Below are 20923 nucleotides of genomic sequence, written 5' to 3'. Positions count from 1 at the left end.
TCCAATATTTTCCTATAATCATGAGAGCGAAGAGACAAAAATATAAATAAACTTATTAAAAGCATGACCAGGATGAGTTTTCGTGCCCAGGTGTAATTCGTATAATAATGTGTATCATATTCCACCTTTAGTTGTAGAGTAATACATTTCTCATTTCTTTTCACCCGTATAATCATGACATTCAACTCAACTTACTTGAAGCATAACTCTACCACGACAGTCAAATAGCTGTCTACTTCCATTGTCCCTCACCACCTTTGTACCGGTAATGCTTCTCCTCTTTCCTCTTTACTAACCACACAAACAATCACTTTCTTTCTTTCTCTTTGCTTCATCTACCTCTGGACACATGCAACTGCGTCATCTGCCTAGGGACAGTATTCTTTTCACACATAAATAGGAAGTACAGGGAGTCCTGCCAAATCTTACACATCACATCTAGAGATTATAATCTTTCCGCTTGGTGTAAAATTGTCAGTTTTCCAGTCTGAATACTGAGGTGTAGCTAACTTGGCCTAAGACTCATTTCCCTTTTCTAAATGCTGAGATGTACCACGAAATTGAAACAAATATATGATACCAGCCATGAAGTGCTGTGTAAAAGATCTAGAGTCGTTTTCATTAACAGAACGCCGAGAAATAAACTACAATTGGTCCAAAATCTCCGGCAGGTTAAAATGGACAAATCATAACATTCACCAAACCTATTGGTATATACGAGGGAGAACTTATTCAAAATGTAACAGTATTGAATTGATGGGGTCTTATGGGATTGCAGTAAAATTCGTTTTTTGAAACACTATATACGGTACATTTCCCAAGTCCGATGTTACAGGTAGGTGCCAGTTTCTACTAACACAAACACATTCGTCCGATTACACTTACATTACTGTTTCTGTTGGATCAGGCAAAAACCTGAATCACTCTCAGATCGTCACGTTCGATAGAAATATTATCAACGTTGTCCTGTGTTCTTTTATAATTTTTGTAGTTCCTCAATACCAATTAAACTAAGTACTAAATTCGCCATCACAAACACACACACACACACACACACACACACATACAGAAAATTCGCAAAACTCTACTGGATGGAGTTACTGCTATTCACAAAAAGCCAATCCATCTCAAAACAAGTGCATTCAGTATTGCCATGATATACAAAGTCCCCTACCGGATGATATCCATACATATTTAATTGACCTTGAGAGCAGATGAACTGTTGATCCGCGTGACACACCTTCATGGTATGGGGGACAACTGTGTGAAGGTAATCAAAATCTGTCCATGCATGTGGAAGTTACAGTGTAGACACGAAATTACAGACGACCTTGTTTGAGCCCCAAATGTGACCTTAACCTTGGGAGTAGATGGCAGGTTGTTGCACGCGACACACAATAATGGCATGGGAAACAGTTCTCTGAAGTTATTACAAAATCCGTCCATGCATGTGCAAGTTACAAAGCAGACACGAATATGCAGACGCACTGAGGTACTGATGTACTGAAGTACTGACGGAACCGTGCAAATCTATGGTCCTCGACCAGTTTCACCGGTACGGGACTAATAATACTGTAGATATGTATCTTCAACAGCCTCGGAAGCCAACGCTACCAGGTGTAAGTCTTTCCCCATGCTGAGTTACCTCTGCACCCCAACTTCCAGCCTCCTGGGTGCTCCAGTATGGGCGGATATAAAATTTATACAACATACAACCTACAACGACCAGGAATTTTAGCTGTATATATATATATATATATATATATATATATATATATATATATATATATATATTGTTACGGTGGCGCCAGCCCGGGGCTATTACAAAAAAGACAACAAGTCAGCCTTAGATGATCGGCCTCCACTGCGTTGCAAAAATAACGCAGACCCCGGCACTGACACTCCGCAAACTAGAGAAAAACTGCGCAACGGAAAAACTAAAACGCAACACTCTGTACTTTGATAATAAACGGAACAGCCTACCTATAGATCTAGCCTACTATCGTCACTACCGGAAGTAATACCGCCCGAGACAGTATACAGGAACACCTCCCACTTACTTCCGGTGGTGACGACTTTCTACTTAACCCGTGTCCAAGGGGGAACGCAGTTAATAGCTCACGATGGTTCTCACTAGCCTTGAGCAAAGAGATGGGATTAACTGTGTAGGGGTTAGGGGTGTGTGTGTGTATGTACGTGTGTTGGGGAGCGTTAACAAAGGCAGCGAGAAGACCACGGTGAGCCAAACTGGCCCTCCAAAGACAACACGGTTACAAAAACAAAATAAAATAACTACTTCCCTCAGTCAGCAACAAAAGAATAAAAATAAACTTAAATGAAAACGCCAGCTCGGCATAAAAATGACTGGGGAGAGAGAGAGAGTGCACAAGCACCCGACACTAAAGCTGGCTGGGAAGACACTGACTCTGATCAAGGCTCGCGCACGGCCAAGCGCGAACGCATAATCAAATTAATTAATAAGAACTTATATTCGTGCCCCTCTCTCTCTACAATAAACTGGTACTTCTAATGCAAGCAAAACATCATTAAATACTGGTAGCTCACACAAGACAATCAAAATAATCAAATGCATTCTCAGCATGGTATTAAATAAAATTGCCCTCAGTGGCAGGAACGAAAGAAACAAAAGAACTTGTAACACTCGCTAATGTAAACTCCGCGAATGACACGGATACATACTGCATAATCCCCCCAGCCCAGCTGTAACGGCTGCACACGTGGGAACGGACAGGCGGACAACGTAACACGCCCTTCCCCAAGGGAAAATTTTGAGCCCTGGATCAAAATTTTCGAATCAAGACCCTGACCCCTCCCTGGATAAACAATCAGCAATTACGTTATCAGTCCCCTTAATATGCCTAACTTCTAAATTGTACTCTTGCAAAAGCAAACTCCAGCGGGTCAAACGCTGGTTCTTAAATTTAAACTTGTTCAAAAACTGCAGGGGATGATGGTCTGAATAAATCTTGATCACAGGGCCAAAAGGGGGCAGGTAGACAGCAAAGTGTTGTAGGGCCAGGATAATCGCTAATAACTCCTGCTCTATGACAGAGTAGTTCTTCTGAGCTCTATTAAACTTCTTTGAGAAGTATGATATGGGATGTTCAACCTGGCCCTCATCCGGCTGCATCAACACTGCTCCTACCCCTACTCGGCTAGCATCAACTGCCAGCACAAAAGATTTGTCAAAAATCTGGTGCACGCAATATAGGGTGGTGGCACAGCAGAGACTTAACAGTAATAAAAGCTTGCTCACACTCGGCTGTCCACTGCCACTTCTTATCCTTGCGCAATAAGTCAGTAAGAGGGGCAAGCACTGTGGAGTAATTCCCAATGAATCTTCGGTAATAGCCGATCATGCCCAAAAATCGCTGGAGGGCACGGCGACACTGGGGTGCTGCAAAGTTGGAAATGGCATCCACCTTAGCCTGAGGTGGAGCCACTTGCCCATGTCCCACAACAAATCCAAGGTACTGGACCTTAGCACATACGAACTCGCACTTGTCCAAGTTGACTACTAAGCCAGCTTCCTCCAACCGCTTAATGAGCATTTCCACATGATCAAGGTGCTCCTCCCACTTGGTGTCATACACAATGACATCATCGATGTAAACGACACAATTAGGTATGCCATCCACCACTTTATCCATAAGCCTCTGGAAAGTGGCTGGAGCATTCTTCAATCCATAAGGCATCACCTGGCACTGATATACTGCACCACTGACAACAAAGCTAGCCACTTGTTTAGCCCGTTCCGTCAGCGGGACCTGCCAGTATCCTTTTACTAAGTCAAGCTTGGTGATATAAGTGGCATTTCCCACCTTGTCCACGGAGTCATCGACCCGAGGCAAGGGATAAGCATCGGTCTTAGACAGTGAGTTAACCTTCCGGAAGTCCACACACAACCTAACCTTCCCATCTGGCTTCGGCTGCAAGGTAACTGGTGAACTCCACTCACTGAAACTCCTCTTAATCAATCCATGGTCCAACATATACTTGATCTCATTATCGAGAGCCTTCTGTCTGATAGGTTTGATACGGTAGGGAGCTAATTTTACAGGCTTACTATCCCCAACGTCAATGTCATGAGTAGCCCAAGTTGTCAATCCCGGTGAATCTCCAAAAACTTTCGGATGTTTCCATAATCTGTTGCACAGCTCTCCTCGCTTTACTGGATCAAGGTGTCGCAATTTCTCCACCAGAGCTGCATAACCATTGCCCTCCCATAGGTCAGCTGGTAACATCTCACCACGACTAAACACTTCCTCCTGCTCCTCCAACTCACTACCAACCACCAAAACTACAGGAGCGCTCTTATCCCTGGTTCCCTCAACGTCCACTCCAAAGTCACCTTCCAGGAACTGTGGCTGTAACCCTGGTCCACCACTCACATCACCGGCACCAACAGCTCCCTCCACAGCACGTTCCTTTGATGCCACGTCCTCCTTTCCCCGTCCTTCACATCCCCGGTGAGAGACATCAGCAGTCATCCCACAGTGAGAATCAACTGGGCGGTAGTATGGCTTCAACATATTAATGTGGCACAACTGAGTACTCTTCCGCCTATCTGGGGTAACAATTAGATAGTCAAGTTCCCCAACTTTCTTCTTCACAATATAAGGACCACTGAATCTAGCTGCCAGAGGTTTTCCTTGCATGGGCAGCAGTGCCAAAACTTCATCTCCTTGCTTAAACTCACGACTTCTGACCTTCTTATCATAATGAGCCTTCATTTTCGCTTGAGCCCCGATTAGATGGTCACGGGCAAGCTCTAAAGCGCAATGCAGTCTCTCCCGAGTGCGGCAGACATAGTCAAGCATGGATTCCTGGTTGCCAGATTTGTTGTTACTCCAGGCCTCTCGCACCACATCCAAGGGACCACGAACTCTGTGCCCAAACACTAACTCATTGGGTGAAAACCCTAACGACTCAGTTGGTACCTCTCTCACTGCAAACATAACAAAGGGTACCGCTAGGTCCCAATCCTTTCCACTATCATAGCAGAAGGTGCGCAGCATGGTCTTTAAGGTCTGATGATGCCTCTCCAGGGCACCTTGTGACTGCGGATGGTAGGCACTGGACAAAATGTGTTTGATGCCCAACTCTGTCATTGTCTGCTTAAACAAATTAGATGTAAAATTTACTCCACGGTCTGACTGCAACTCCTTGGGCAGGCCAAAATGAGTAAAGAACAGGATAAGTTGCTTGACTACTGACTTCGCCTGCATGCTTCTGATTGGTATAGCCTCTGGGTATCGCGTTGTAACATCCATTATGGTTAACAAATACTTGTTTCCAGCAGAAGTAGGAGGTAAAGGGCCCACAATATCAATGATTACCCGGGTAAACGGAGGTTCAACTGCAGGAATGGGAGTCAAAGGGGCCACAGGAAGAACTTGATTAGGCTTGCCCACCATCTGACACGTGTGACAGCTCTTGATGTACGCAGCAACTTGTCCCGGCATACTTGGCCACCAAAAATTATATCTTAAGCGCTGCACTGTTTTTCTGTTTCCCAAGTGACCTGCTAAAGGTCCCTCATGTGCTAACTGTATTAACGGCACCCTATACTGCACAGGCACCACCACCTGCACTAACTCACCCACTCCTCCATCCACCGTGGCGCCAGTGGGCGTCCATCGGCGATGTAAAACATTGTCTTTAATCAGGAACTCCTCCTTACCACACTCCATACTTCTTTCTTCCCCTACTCGAGCAAACAAGGGCTTTAATGTTACATCCTCCTGTTGCTTCACCCTCAATTCTGCTGGCCCAACACCCGCCAGCTCTACTGAGGACTGAGATAAGGGACTGGTCGGGACACTGGATTGCGAAGGGCGATCAATCTCAGCGTCACCTCTAGTACACTCGACAGGGGGAGGAATGTCAGACTCCACACTGACATCATCGCCTCTACCCTCAACAGAGGCACTCTGTTCCTCAGGCGCGTTTGACGGTGGTCCTGCATCCCCGCAGTCGACCCCAGCGTCCTGAAATTCTTCTAATTCAGTCGGTGGGCTGGGTTCAGTCTCCACACAGACACACTCAGCACCACCTCTAGTGTCCTGAGTGGAAAGTGGGGCGGCGCCCATGCACGCATTCCCACTCTCCTCACCCACTACAGCAACACTCTGCTCACTAGGTTCCTCCATTGGTGGCCCTGCCTCATCACAGTCGACCCCAAGAACCTGTGGCTTCACCAGTTCTTCCTCCCGGGCTGCAACCTGTGCCATAGATCGTGTAATTGCACAGACCGGGAACATGGCTTCCACTTCTGCATCAACTTCAATACCAATTTCTGGGGCGTCAAAACACTTCTCTGCCACAACAACTGGTGGTGAAGAGATGGAAATACTTTCTCCCCAGCCAGGTCGTTCCCCAGCAGAAAATCAATCCCCTCTACTGGCATTACATCAGCAACAGCTACTTGAGCTGCAGCCTGAACAATGGGGCAATCGAGTTCCACATGAACATAATCATAGTATTCATCTGAGTTCATGCCTCTACACAGCACATACTTCCCTGAGTTTACAGGCCCTCCAGTCACGTTTCTGCACACAGACTGTTGTGCACAGGTATCACGAGCCACAGTAACTGGATAACTGATCCCATGAATTTTCACTGTGCCGTGACATATAAAAGGTTTACACCAGTCTAGGGACGATTTCTGAGGCAGTTCATCCGGAGGTGGCGTAGCATGTTGGGTAACCTTTTCAGCCTGAGCTGGCAGCGAGCACAGCCGGCTGCACTCCAGCTTTCCACAGACTTCTCCCTCACCGTTACCACTCTCCCAACTCCTCTCGTTCACCTGACTCGAACCTACAATTAGTGCCACTGGTTTGGCATTTTGGGAGGCCTTCCACTTAGGGCAGTTAGGCTTGATGTGCCCACTCTGTTTGCAAAAGTAACAAACTAGCTTCGAACTGGATACAGGGCTCTTTCTCCTAGAATTCTTTTTCTCCTCTGAACTTCCCTTGGACTGATTCACGGGAGATTTATCCCAGAGCAGGGCCACTCACAGTCCTCTCCCTGGAATACTGAAAATTAGCATACTTGACCCCCATACTCCGCAAGGCAAACACCCGGTCATCAGCCCACGTCGCTGCTTCCTTCACGGTCTTAAATCTCTTCTCCCTAATTTTAACACCAATTTCTTTGTCAGCCATGTTGGTAAAATGTTCCATCAAAAGCAGTTCACGCACCTCGTTATACGAAGTGGCGCTCTCACTCAGCAACCACTCGTCTAACCTCTCCTCCAGATACCTAGCGTAGGCCATATAGGTGTCAGCAGGCCTTTTCCGAGCACCACGGAACAACAACCGATAAGCCTCTGGTCTAAGTTCATATGCCTTCAGGATGGCTGTTTTAAATTCATCATAATCATCTACATCCTCAGGGCTCAACCTATTATACACTTCCAAGGCTTTTCCCTTCAGCACATTAGATACCAACCCCACCCAGCGCTGCCTTGGCCACTCAAACTCCCTAGCCTTCTTCTCAAACCTGACAAACCATTCTGTCACCTTCAACTCATCAAATGCTGGCACTAATTTTAGACTCCTTGAGAACCAACTCTCCCTATCCTCTGCACGGCCTGAGGTTTGGGTATCTGAAGTTGGTCTATTAGCAGTCACCTCCAAGCGAGTCTTCTCCAGCTCAAATCGCATTTTCACGCTGCATCTCCATCTCCCTCTCTTCTTTCTCTCTGGCACGCTGCATCTCCCTCTCTTCTTTTGCACGCTGCATTTCCATCTCCATCTTTTTCAACTCCAACTGCAACTGAGCCTCCGGTGACAAGGCTCCAGGGTATATGGGAGTGGAATGAACAACTCCAGGGAAAGCACCAGACATCCCTGGGGAACTGCTCTAAACTGGCTCGGCGGCATCATAGATGGTAATAGTGGGGTAGCGAAACGAGGCATTTCAGCACCATAGTCAAACTCAGGGCTCACACGGGGAGTACCTTTGCTATGTGCCTCTCGTTGTTCCATATCCACAGGTGACTCAGCACGTACGCGATCTGGTGTAGACACGCGTGACTCCATGGCGACAAATCAATGGCAGTACTAAATAATGAAATACTAATGCTGACTGAGAAACTACACACACATCAACTCACCTCAAAGCACAGAGAACGCCAAGGTAACGATATCCTAGCAAGAAGAAGGCACTGTTAGGATATCCTGATGCGAGGTCGCCACTGTTACGGTGGCGCCAGCCCGGGGCTATTACAAAAAAGACAACAAGTCAGCCTTAGATGATCGGCCTCCACTGCGTTGCAAAAATAACGCAGACCCCGGCACTGACACTCCGCAAACTAGAGAAAAACTGCGCAACGGAAAAACTAAAACGCAACACTCTGTACTTTGATAATAAACGGAACAGCCTACCTATAGATCTAGCCTACTATCGTCACTACCGGAAGTAATACCGCCCGAGACAGTATACAGGAACACCTCCCACTTACTTCCGGTGGTGACGACTTTCTACTTAACCCGTGTCCAAGGGGGAACGCAGTTAATAGCTCACGATGGTTCTCACTAGCCTTGAGCAAAGAGATGGGATTAACTGTGTAGGGGTTAGGGGTGTGTGTGTGTATGTACGTGTGTTGGGGAGCGTTAACAAAGGCAGCGAGAAGACCACGGTGAGCCAAACTGGCCCTCCAAAGACAACACGGTTACAAAAACAAAATAAAATAACTACTTCCCTCAGTCAGCAACAAAAGAATAAAAATAAACTTAAATGAAAACGCCAGCTCGGCATAAAAATGACTGGGGAGAGAGAGAGTGCACAAGCACCCGACACTAAAGCTGGCTGGGAAGACACTGACTCTGATCAAGGCTCGCGCACGGCCAAGCGCGAACGCATAATCAAATTAATTAATAAGAACTTATATTCGTGCCCCTCTCTCTCTCTACAATAAACTGGTACTTCTAATGCAAGCAAAACATCATTAAATACTGGTAGCTCACACAAGACAATCAAAATAATCAAATGCATTCTCAGCATGGTATTAAATAAAATTGCCCTCAGTGGCAGGAACGAAAGAAACAAAAGAACTTGTAACACTCGCTAATGTAAACTCCGCGAATGACACGGATACATACTGCATAATCCCCCCAGCCCAGCTGTAACGGCTGCACACGTGGGAACGGACAGGCGGACAACGTAACAATATATATATATATATATATATATATATATATATATATATATATATATATATATATATATATATATATGGAGCCTCTGTGGTACAGCGGTAAAGTGTGCATTATTGTACAATGAAGAACCAGGGTTCGCACCCTGCCAGGGTAATAAACTTTGGGAGCGTGTTTCAGGCCACGTACTGCATTGGTGGACATAAGGGTTGTTGTGGTTGAACCAGTGTCGCATACTGTAAGGTATGCTTGCACCCAGTCGGCTTGCGAGGGCCGATTACACTTGGTTTACAGACTACACACACATCAAAAGCCATTCCAACAATACAATTACACTTACAAGCATTTCTCACCCTACATACAATCTCTACTAGACAGCCTAAGCCACTTGGTAGAGATACATTGGCTGTATCGTCCCCACTTCGGTCGGGATAGGCCGGTCCTGCAGTGGACACTCAAACGGCTGATGAGATGAGAGATTTTATATATATAATTTTGTGTGTGTGTGTGTGTGTGTACTGGGGTGCTTTTGTCTGTCTGGCATCGCATAAAGGCCTCATCATTGTTTTTGGAATCTCCATGGATCCATGAATCCATGGATCAGTGCCGTTTTTTCTTCTTCGTAGCTAAAAGGCAAACTAGGACAGCTTCCGTAAAATTTTGGTCTGTGCAGACCCCCCAAATTTCTTAATAACTTGTACGTTTTGAGTTTGCTGATATCTCTTACTTTTTCTATGTGGTGCTCCGTACGACGGATCTTCTGATATGACACACAGGCTGTTAAATTCTCTGGACATTTTTATGGCAAGTGTCACACGTCAAAGGGCCCTCAACAACTTTTGCTTTTGTCAGTATCTCTTATATGAGGGTCCATACAATGGCAATTCCGGCACGATGCACTATGCAGACGATTTTTTGAGGGGGGGGGGAAAGGAATGGGGGGGGAAAGGGGGCTACCTCATACGCCAAAAGGTTGCTTGCAACTTCTGCTTTTGGAGTATTTTGCAAATATATCTCTTACGGTTAATGATGCTGCACACAATATTCGCACTACAGGCAGAACGACTAACTGACAAAGACGAATTTTTCAGCAAATATATGAGTGACTTAACTGGACTGTATAATCCAAAAAAAGCCTGGGAAACACTGATGTATACAGGCAACAAATTTATTACTTATAAGTGGTAAGAAAAAAATGTAACCTAATCCCTTCTTGTTCCTTGGCAATAAACAGCAGAGAAATTCAAGTGCAAAATAGATCTCAGTAAATGCATCACATGGCAAGAAGTGCCTGTTAGAGTACTTGCTGGGAGATGTTAGACAAACATTAATTATTACATATTTTAAGGTCGAGTCTTGAAATGAAAGGACTAACAAGGGGTTTGACTGTTGCTAATGCTTACTATCACATACAGATATCAAGAGAGACTGAATTATGTGTCGGCCGCAGTGAAGGACCAGCCAGAGACTCCTGCACAGCGGGCGGTATGGTGGGTGGAATATACAGTTCGTCACCACAAGTCCCCTCACATCGTGTATGCTGGCAAGCGACTCCACCTCCTTCAGTACATCATGCTTGACGTTCTTCTTTTCTGGCTCTTCATCTTGGCTATCCCTATAATTCTTACTCTCTTCTGTCTCAGAAAGTGGCTTAATACACATTACTCAGAGAAACAGAAAACTGAGATTCGGGTGAAAAGAGATTGAGTTTACATCACAGAACAACCAGATATGCACTGTTCAAGAAAGTAAAGCATTAACTTAACCCGTTGGCTGTGGCATTGAGGAGTCGCGAAAATTATTCCCGTGCAGCAATTAAGCCAGAAGAGAAACCACTGAATAATAGCTTCACATGCACATTAATATCTTTAAAAGAATATGATAAATCGACCCATGAAATATTTATGTAAAACTTACCAGCGTTATGGGCTTTTAGTGGTCAAAAGTTTCCCAGATAATGGAATACTGCCAGCTGCCTGAGCCCAAAATAGCACTGTGTGAGGATGAGTGAAGTGACAGTTAGCACGTTGTACCATAATTTTGTGTTGTGTGCCAGTTTGAAGACTTTGATTTTCATACCTTGTCTTCCCTAAGCCCTTGTCAGCCTGAGAGTAGATTTACTGAGAGTCAATTTCAGCATCAAATGCCGTTTTTTTCGTAACAGGTTGATCCTTACTTAACTGTTAACAATGTGGTAAGCGGATTAGGAAGTGCCAGAATTTATCTCGTGGTGACCACTGTTTCTTTAACTCTAGACTTAACCTTGGTGGTGGGGATTAGGGATGGTATTTAGCTTAATAAGCCATATTAACATGATGCTGATCATTTCAGAAACGTTGTGGTACTAGTTTGATCATTTCAGAAACGTTGTCGTAGTAGTTTGAAAATCTCAAACATAATACGTATATTGCAGCCCTCTAGACCCAACTCATGAGTGGGAAGTCGCAGCCCACGCGTTAAATATTTGTAACCCTGCTAAACACGGCCTTTATCACCGAACATATGTTGTTTGCATTATTCTCTCGGTAACATTTAAGGAAACATAAGACCACCTTATTTCGTAGTTTTCTTCAGTTTTTGGTTTCCTTTACCTTTGTTCTTGATTGAATTCTTTTTGTATTTTGCGTGTGCATTATCATGTATCGATTTTTTCTTTTATTATTTTAAGGGTGTTGAAAAGCTTTTGAAAAGGTGTAACTGTTTAAAATCTCTAACGGATGTCATTTCGTGGTGGTGAAGGAAAACAGATGGATGCATTCTCAGAACACCATTGAAAAAAAAAAAATCTCTTAACAGTGCCCGTTTATCTAAACCTAATGTAAATTTTCGCAGTTAAACACTACCTTATTTGTCCTAACCTAACCTAACCTGTTTTATGCTAACCAAACCAAACATTCTAACCTATTTTTTATGGAATCATATTTTCCATGTGTTTAAACGGATCCTCTTCGTACCCGAAAATGCATATCTATACACATTTGCAAAATCACTAAATCAATGCAATGGATTATGTAAATTTTTGAAGGTAGTTCTGTCTCCTTAGATATTACATGTTTGTTTATTTCTGTGTTTAGGTGTTTAGGTATGAGATGTGTAAGTAAAAAAAAAAAAAAAACTTTGTTTTAATAGTTAGCAATGTGGTCTCAGGAGAGTACAAGAGACTAACCCTGCAAACCACTGGGACAAATAAAATTTGTAAAAAGTAGAAATCGAAATAGAAAAAGGGATGAACTTCAATGAGTTTTCATTACCACAGGCATAATTAAACTCACTCAGAATTCAAATTTATTATCAAGTACTGATGAGTAAGAAAAATACAATCACAGCACAGCCATTAGAGTAGTTTATCAGGCCAATTATATTGTAGTACAAGACAATAGTTTACTTCAACTCACGAAAAGCCTATGTGAATGCTTGTAATTCAAGATTAAGACCGTATGTTTGACAGATATCGACTGATAAAGCATTTTAAAAATGGATATCCATGAGTCCCTTCATATTAATTTGCTGATGTTCGCAAAGTGCTAGAATTTGGGTTCATAAATGAGACGTGGGAGATCATTACTTTGATGAAGTTTTGTTTTTTTCTGACAAGTAACGCTCTCTCTCTCTCTCTCTCTCTCTCTCTCTCTCTCTCTCTCTCTCTCTCCTGCTGATTCTCCATCTTATTTCAAATTTCTATGAACTTTCGGTTACTAAAAAAGGGATATACATTCGTACACAAACTGTAAGACTGTATAAATTGAATATATAATTACATAGGTAAAATATTAAAAGATGACCAGTGTTTATTTCTGGTTAATCGTCAGTGTCTCTCTACTAGTAGATTCCTTCTGTCCATCAGGTGATGGCGCCAATTACAATCCTAGACGTCACTCTTCTGGGAAAGTTTAGTAATCTCAGATATGAAATGGATCAGACTTTAATTGATGATATATAGCTTATATAAAAATAACAATTAGTACAGGATGAAATACATAAATCAGTCGGTGGAATGGTACACTGTCATCTTGTTTTATTGGAAATATAAGTGCCAGTGTTATTTATGATAACAGAAGTAAACCCCACTATAACTGTGCATGTAAATGATCATTTGGATGGACAGGGGCAGTTCAAAGTAGCAAATATGTGTAGTTTTATTTGATTTTATTTGTGCCAATGATAAAATCCTATTGGTTCATATATATATATATATATATATATATATATATATATATATATATATATATATATATATATATATATATATATATATATATTTTTTTTTTGACAAACTGTCTGGGTCTCAAATGTTGCCACGTTTCACCACCTCTCCCGCAGTAATGCAGAAGCTGTTAAAAGGGGATAATGTGTGTATGGGGTTGTTGCAGTGTGGACAGTGAAGTATGAAATACATAAGAGATAAGTAATTTTGTAACTGTTTTAGGTTGGTTTGGAGGCAGAGTTATAGCATAAAAATATGTACTGAATTGTAGTGAGGATAAGATTGATGATATACTTACATAATTCATGAAAGTTTATTTCCAGGTTTCACTTCCACGACAGGCATTTGAAAATATTCAAAAAAGAGATCTGTGGTGATTAGATGGGGAGTGCACAAGTATTTTACACTCATATTTTATTACATAACGTAATTACAGTGGTCTACTCACAACGAGTTTCAGTTATTATACAATTATAGTGTTAAACCACCAGACGCCTGGTGGTTTAGTGGGTAATTAAGGTGCTCCAGTCGGACTGAGCCGGTGAAGATTTATATCCAAAGGGTGGTTAGGGTTTATTGCTCACATGATGTCATTCATGGATGAGTGAGGCTGGTCACTGTCATCTTAAATGTCAGGACCAACTGCCTAGCGCCGGGCTCCTACGCTCCTCATGGGGCAACGTAGGATTGGATGATGGATGGATGGTTCAAGTGTTAAACATTCTATAAACATCAGAAAAGATTCTAACACCCTAAAATATCTCTTATGGAATCATATTTTCCATGTGTACAGATGGATCCTCTTCATACTCGACAATGCGTTTTTGTACACATTTATAAAACCACCGTCAATGCAAAGGGCTTTTTTTTTTTTTTTTTTTTTTTAAGGTGATTCTGTTTCCTCAACTAATACTTGTTTTGTTCTGTGTTTGGGTGTGAGATGTGTCATAAAAAAAACAAAAAAAAAATAATATATTAGCAATGTAGTCTCAGGAGAGTACAAGAGACAAACCTTGCAAACCACTGGGACAAATATAATTTGTAAAAAGTAGAAATCGAAATAGAAAAAGGGATGAACTTCAATGAGTTTTCATTACCACAGGCATAATTAAACTCACTCAGAATTCAATTTTATTATCAAGTACTGATGAGTAAGAAAAATACAATCACATCACAGCCATTAGAGTAGTTTATCAGGCCAATTATATTGTAGTACAAGACAATAGTTTACTTCAACTGAAGAAGCGCCTATGTGAATGCTTGTAATTCAAGATTAAGACCGTATGTTTCGCAGATATCCATTTTTAAAAATGGATATCCATGAGTTCCTTCATATGCATTTGCTGATGTTCGCAAAGTGCTAGAATTCGGGTTCATAAAATTAATGAGACATAAGAGATTATAAGTTTGATGAAATTTTGTTTTTTTCTGAAAAGTAACATCACTCTCTCTCTCTCTCTCTCTCTCTCTCTCTCTCTCTGGGTGCACGGTGGCTCAGTGGTAGAGCATCAAGTTCGTAATCAGGGAATTGCAAACTCGAGCCTCGCCCGGGACTGCCGTGCCGGGATTGGTAGCGCGCTCCTGTACAGTAACCTAGCGGGGCTAAATGATCCAATACAGGGTCTAGCTCTGGGAAACACCATCTCTCTCTCTCTCTCTCTCTCTCTCTCTCTCTCTCTCTCTCTCCTGCTGATTCTTCACCTTATTTCAAAATTGTATGTACCCTTCGGTTAAAAACAAAACAAAAAAGTTTATACATTCGTACAGAAACTGTAAGACTGTATAAATCCGAATTTATAATTACATAGAATATGAAAAGATGAGTGTTTATTTTTACTTCATCGTCAGTGTCTCTCTACTAGGAGATTCCTTCTGTCCATCAGGTGATGACGCCAGTTAAAATTCCAGCCGTCACTCTTCTGGGAATGTACTGTATAGTAATCCATTCTCTGATATGAAACGGATCAGACTTTAATTGATGAGACATAGCTTATATAAGAACAGCAATTAGTACAGGATGAAATACATAAATCAGTCGGTGGAATGGTACACTGTCATCTCCTTTTATTTGAAATATAAGTACAGTATTATTTATGATAGTCGAAATAAACTCCACTGTCACTGTGCATGGAAGTGATCATTTGAATGGACAGGGGCAGTTTACAGGGCAAATATGTGTACTTTTATATTTGATTTATGTCACTGATAAAATCCCTTTGGTTCATTTTTGTTTTCTACAGATTAGCTGGGTTTCCAAAGTTGCCACGTTTCGCCACCTTTCCCGCAGTGACGCTGAAGCTGTTACAAAGGGATAATGTGTGTATAGGATTGTTGCAGTGTGCACAGTGAAGTATGAAATACATAAGGGATGAGTTAAGTGAAATTCTTAACTGAACTTGATAATTCTGTAAGTGTTTTAGGTTGGTTTGGAGGGAGATTTATAACATAAAAATATGTACAGTACTGTAATGACGATAAGTTAGACGATATACCTACACAATTCAAGAAAGTATATTTACAGGTTTCACTTCCAGTACTAGCATTTGAAAATATTCAAAGAATAGGTATGTGGTGATTAATTGAGAAATACACAGTTATTTTACACTCATATTTATTAGATAACGAAATTACTGGGGGAGGGGGGTTCTTTACAAACCAGTTTCAGCTATTATACAATTAACTGTTAAACGTGCCATAAACATCAGTAAACACCGCTGCATAATAAGTAAGTATATTTGTGTGTGTGTGTGTGTGTGTGTGTGTGTGTGTGTGTGTGTGTGTGTGTGTGTGTGTGTGTGTGTGTGTGTGTGTGTGTGTGTGTGTGTGTGTGTGTGTGATGTTTTCTACTATTTGGCTAGACTAAATGTGCAGATTGGTAGACTGGAAAAAAAAATAATCCTGTGAGGGGGGGGGGCACCCATGCACCAGAGTCCCCTTAGCCTAAGAGTTAATATTTCCTTTACATCTACACGCATTCTGCAAAAAGATGGAATGAGTGAGTCAAGCGAATGAGATGAAGGTGACATAAGGTCAGCTGAGAGTATTTGTGGACGGGGTAGAACGAGGACGGATTTATTGGAAAATGATGAATGGAGACAAATACTGTAATTATGCCAGCTTCCATAAGTGGGATACGAGTAAGCAACAACAGTATTCTGTGCACAGTAAAACTGTGTCTGAAGCGGCATAAATGAAAACTGATTCAGCCAGAAAAATATCACCAATTAGTCAGTGCAATGACACGACCACACACATGGTATGCGCACAGATGAAGTTCAGTTTCTAAAATCTATCTATCTATCTATTGCCAGACGTCTCACTCCCGTTTGGGGTGGCCACAAACAAATCGCCTCCAAGTCGCCCTGTCCCCCGCCATTTCACTCCCCTGCTCCCAACTCACACCCCCCTCTCTCATATACCTCTCCACCCCATCTCTCCATCTCATCCTCGGCCTCCCCCTCCCTCTTTCCCCCTACACCTCACTCACATACACTCTCTTCGTCAGTCTTTGACCCTCCATCCTCTCCACATGGCCAAACCACCTCAGTGTATTCCTCATAACGCTTCCTATCACATCAACATCAACACCACAACGCTCCTTTATATCCTCATTCGTCAGCCTGTCTCTCCATGTGACTCCACAGGCTCCTCTTAAATAACTCATTTCCACGGCTCTCACTCTTGACTTGTGTCCTTCCAACAACGTCCAAGCTTCACTTCCGTACGTTAGAGTTGGTATCACAATACTGTCATGTAGTAACTTTTTCACTTCCATGCTCACTTCCCTGTTTCTTATCACTGCTTTCAAAGAACCAGCAACCTTTCTTCCCTGCTGTACCCTTTCAAGCACTTCACCCTCCAAACCTCCATCCTTACTCATCACACTACCCAAGTACTTAAACGTACTCACATTTTCCAATTCCTCACCATCCAACCTCGCTGTACATTCACTGACTTCACCTCTCTCAAAGACCATCACTTTACTCTTCCCTACATTCACCTTTAGATTCCGTTTCTTACACACTCTCTCAAACTCATCCACCAAGCCTTGCAGCTCCCCTTCGTCTTCACTCAACAACATGGTATCATCTGCAAACAACAGTACAGGGAGTTTCCAAACACTATCCTCTCTCACCAGGGCCACTCCAACATCCACTACCCTACCTTGTACCTCTTTTATTACCCCACCCATGTACAGATTGAACAACCACGGAGACATGACACATCCCTGTTTCAACCCAACTCTCAAAGAGAAAAATTCAATTAGTTCACCATCCACACGCACTGCAGCCTTCGCACCATCGTACATACTCTTCACAGCATTCAACAACTTCCCATCTATTCCATATATTCTTAACACTTTCCACAATCCTAGTCTATCCACTCTGTCATATGCTTTCTCTAAATCCATGAAAGCCGCATACAGCTTCTTTCCCTTCTCTAGAAACTTTTCCACTAAAGATCTGAGAATGAATATCTGATCTACACAACCTCTTCCCTTCCTAAAGCCTCCCTGTTCTTCTCCAACTAATTTCTCTGTTCTTTCTCTAACTCTGTCAATAAGTATCCTACCATATACTTTTCCTATTATACTAAGAAGACAAATGCCCCTATGATTACCACACACTTCTTTTTCACCTTTTCCTTTGTACAATGGAATAATTATACCTGACTTCCAATCCTCCGGGACTCTACCTTACTCCCAGGCCAATCTGCACATCTTCCACATCCATTCTACTACTATCTCTCCCCCATGCTTCAGCATTTCACCACACACTCCATCAATTCCTGGGGCTTTCCCTGATTTAGCTTTCTTCATTGCTTCCACAACTTCTATCCTACTGATTTCTTCCTGTCTTCTCACCTCCCTCCTTCTTCCAGCCATTCCCCAGCCACTTATACTCGCATTATTTCCATCCTCCACGTTCAACAATTCCTTAAAGTATTCTCTCCATCTGCTCACTTTTTCTCCCTTCTCCATTAGTAATCTACCATTTTTATCTTTCACTCCCCTGCTAACTTCACTTCCACCATGTCTTACTCTTTTCACCTCTTTCCAGAACATTTTCTTACAGTCCCTCCACTTTACACTCAAATTCCTTCCAAATTCCTCATCCACTCTCTTCTTACTCTCTCTTACTAATCTTTTCACCTCTCTCTTTCTTTCTACACATAACTCTCTCTTCCGCCTCTCAACTTCTTCCACGCCCCTATTTCTCATCCATTCATTGTATGCTTTCTTCTTTTGTGCCACAGCCCGTTTCACCTCTTCAGTCCACCACGCTGTTCCTTGCACCCCCCTCCGTCTTCTCTTCCTTCCACACACCACATCACATGCTGCACATATTTCTTCTGTAAATATTCTACACACACCTTCCACGTCCCCCATCTGCTCCAGCTCATATTTGCCCAATCGTTCCTCCACTTCTCTCTTATACTCTGCCTTTTTCTCATCCTCTTGTAACCTTTCCACTCCCCTTGCAACTACTCCTTCCTCTCGTCCTTCCCTTCTTCTATTCCTCTATCTTACTTGAACTTTAACTCTGGCCACCACCAAGTAGTGGTCAGAAAGTCCACTCCCCCAACCTCTATAAACTCTTGCATCCAATATACATCTTCGCATCCTTTCATCCACACACACATAATCAATCATTGCCTTCCTTTCACTCAATTCACCGCCCACCCTTCTCATCACTCGCCATGTATACCTGTGGATCATTTTATGCCTGAAGAGGGTATTGGCTATCACCAACCCCCTCCCAGCACAAATGTCCACTAACGCACTCCCATTCTCATCTATCTCAGCAGGCACACCCCACTCACCAACTATTCCATCCACCTTCACATTCCCAACTTTACCATTCATATCACCAATCAAAAACACTCTATCATTCCTTCCAAACTTTTCCATGCACACTTCTACATTTGTCCAGAACTCTTCTCTCACTCTTCTAGCACAATCTTGCGTTGGCGCATACACACACACAATCGCCCACATTTGTATTCCAACTTTCAACTTTATCCACACAATTCTTGATCCAACTGATCCATACTGTCTTATGCTCCTCTTCCATCTTTTACTCACAACTATACATACTCCTTCCTTTGCCCTCTTATTCTCACCTACTCCTGCACATATACCCCATCCATACTCCCATTCTCTCACACTTTCTCCTCTCCATTTTGTTTCAGTTATTCCACATACATCCACTTTCGCATCCTCAAGCACCTGGACAATCTCTCTCTCTTTCACCTCATCATTTGCTCCCCTTACATTCCACGTTCCAATTGCAATGTCCTTTGTCCGGTCCTTGGTCGTCAACGTTTGGTCAGTCCTTGTCCGAGGCTTATTGTTTGTTTTTTTTAGTTAGTTGTTTTCCGGGGAGGGGCACTAACCCTCCGCAACCCTTTTAGTCGCCTTTTACGACAAGCAGGGATACTGGGGGAGTATTCTTGACAAACCCCCCTACCCCCATGGGGCGTTTCTAAAATGTTGCAGTGAAAATTTATGCAGATTCTGCTCCTTTTTCGCCATAGCATTTCTGAGTGAAGGAGTCTGTGTATGTCACTGAAGCAATCTCATCAGAGTGCAAGTATGTGAGAGTCACTGTAATGACATACTAAAACACCTTCTTTGAGATAGAACCGTAAGTAGTATCAACCCTAGATTTAGATATTAGCAGAAATACACGTTGTTAACCCAACCAATGGAGGTTTCAGAAAAGATGAGATCCGTTGCAGGAAAAGACAGCCAGAATCAATACTTCCTCATGCTAGCCAAGTACCCGAGAGAAAAGATGTTTATAGTGAAAATAATGCATCTGAAAATGTCTTTCAGAATCAGTGTTTGTCAACGGCATAGGCCGACAAAGTGAATCATTTTGGCATATCCAGGAACATATCCTCAGTTGGGGGAGGCGGTGGCTCAGTCATTAGAGAGGTGGCCTGTAGTCCTAACGGACCAGGTTCAAATCCCGGCTGGGGCAGGGAACAGTTTAAGGGTTTGAATTTCATTAAATCAGGCTTTCCTAATCTACGAGAAGACCCGCCGACGTGTCGTAAAAATACCCCCGCTAATACCAATACACCAGTCCTGTATGAGACAGCCCTAGCATGTATTCAATATGGATTGTGGGTGTTAGCGCCGAAATTATGACATGTGGAGGTGTTTGGTATGTAGGAGGACTACTGGGCCTTGATAGCAGGCTGTGAAGCCTATGCCCAGAGTCGGACACATAAAAAAAAAAAAAAGTTTGATAAATTTCCATCAATCACTGAGGGTTTAATTACTAAACCTGGGACAGAGGAACAGTGGGAAGAAAACACTCTACCAGAACGCAACTGTGGCTTCACATATGTATTGCTGTGGTCACCAAAAAATATCATCTCTCCTCATCTCTCGACACCGGACACATACCTTTCTAAAAACAACTTCCAGTGAGGTGGAAGTAAGTTGGTAGGGGTTAATGAATAATGGGGAAGAAGTGAATGGGTATCTTCGTGTGCTGGGGGCTGGGATTGGTGGTGGGAATGAGTA

At 42.8% G+C, this 20923-nt stretch overlaps 1 protein-coding gene across 1 annotated transcript in view; it reads left to right on the top strand.

The window, feature by feature from the left end:
* LOC145415405 (UDP-glucosyltransferase 2-like) overlaps nucleotides 1–10889 on the top strand; it is a 65864-nt gene extending 54975 nt beyond the window's left edge. The window contains exon 5 of the mRNA XM_080284688.1: nucleotides 10598–10889. Coding sequence (XP_080140814.1) covers nucleotides 10598–10889 — 292 coding nt within the window. The remainder of the gene's footprint in view (nucleotides 1–10597) is intronic.
* Nucleotides 10890–20923: the final 10034 nt, after the last annotated feature.

Source organism: Coenobita brevimanus, chromosome 102, assembly GCF_032717465.1.
Source record: "Coenobita brevimanus isolate Jiangsu-jjx chromosome 102, ASM3271746v2, whole genome shotgun sequence".
Taxonomy (NCBI): domain Eukaryota; kingdom Metazoa; phylum Arthropoda; class Malacostraca; order Decapoda; family Coenobitidae; genus Coenobita; species Coenobita brevimanus.
Note: the sequence above shows the minus strand (reverse complement) of the source record. Positions and strands in the feature narration are given on the sequence as shown.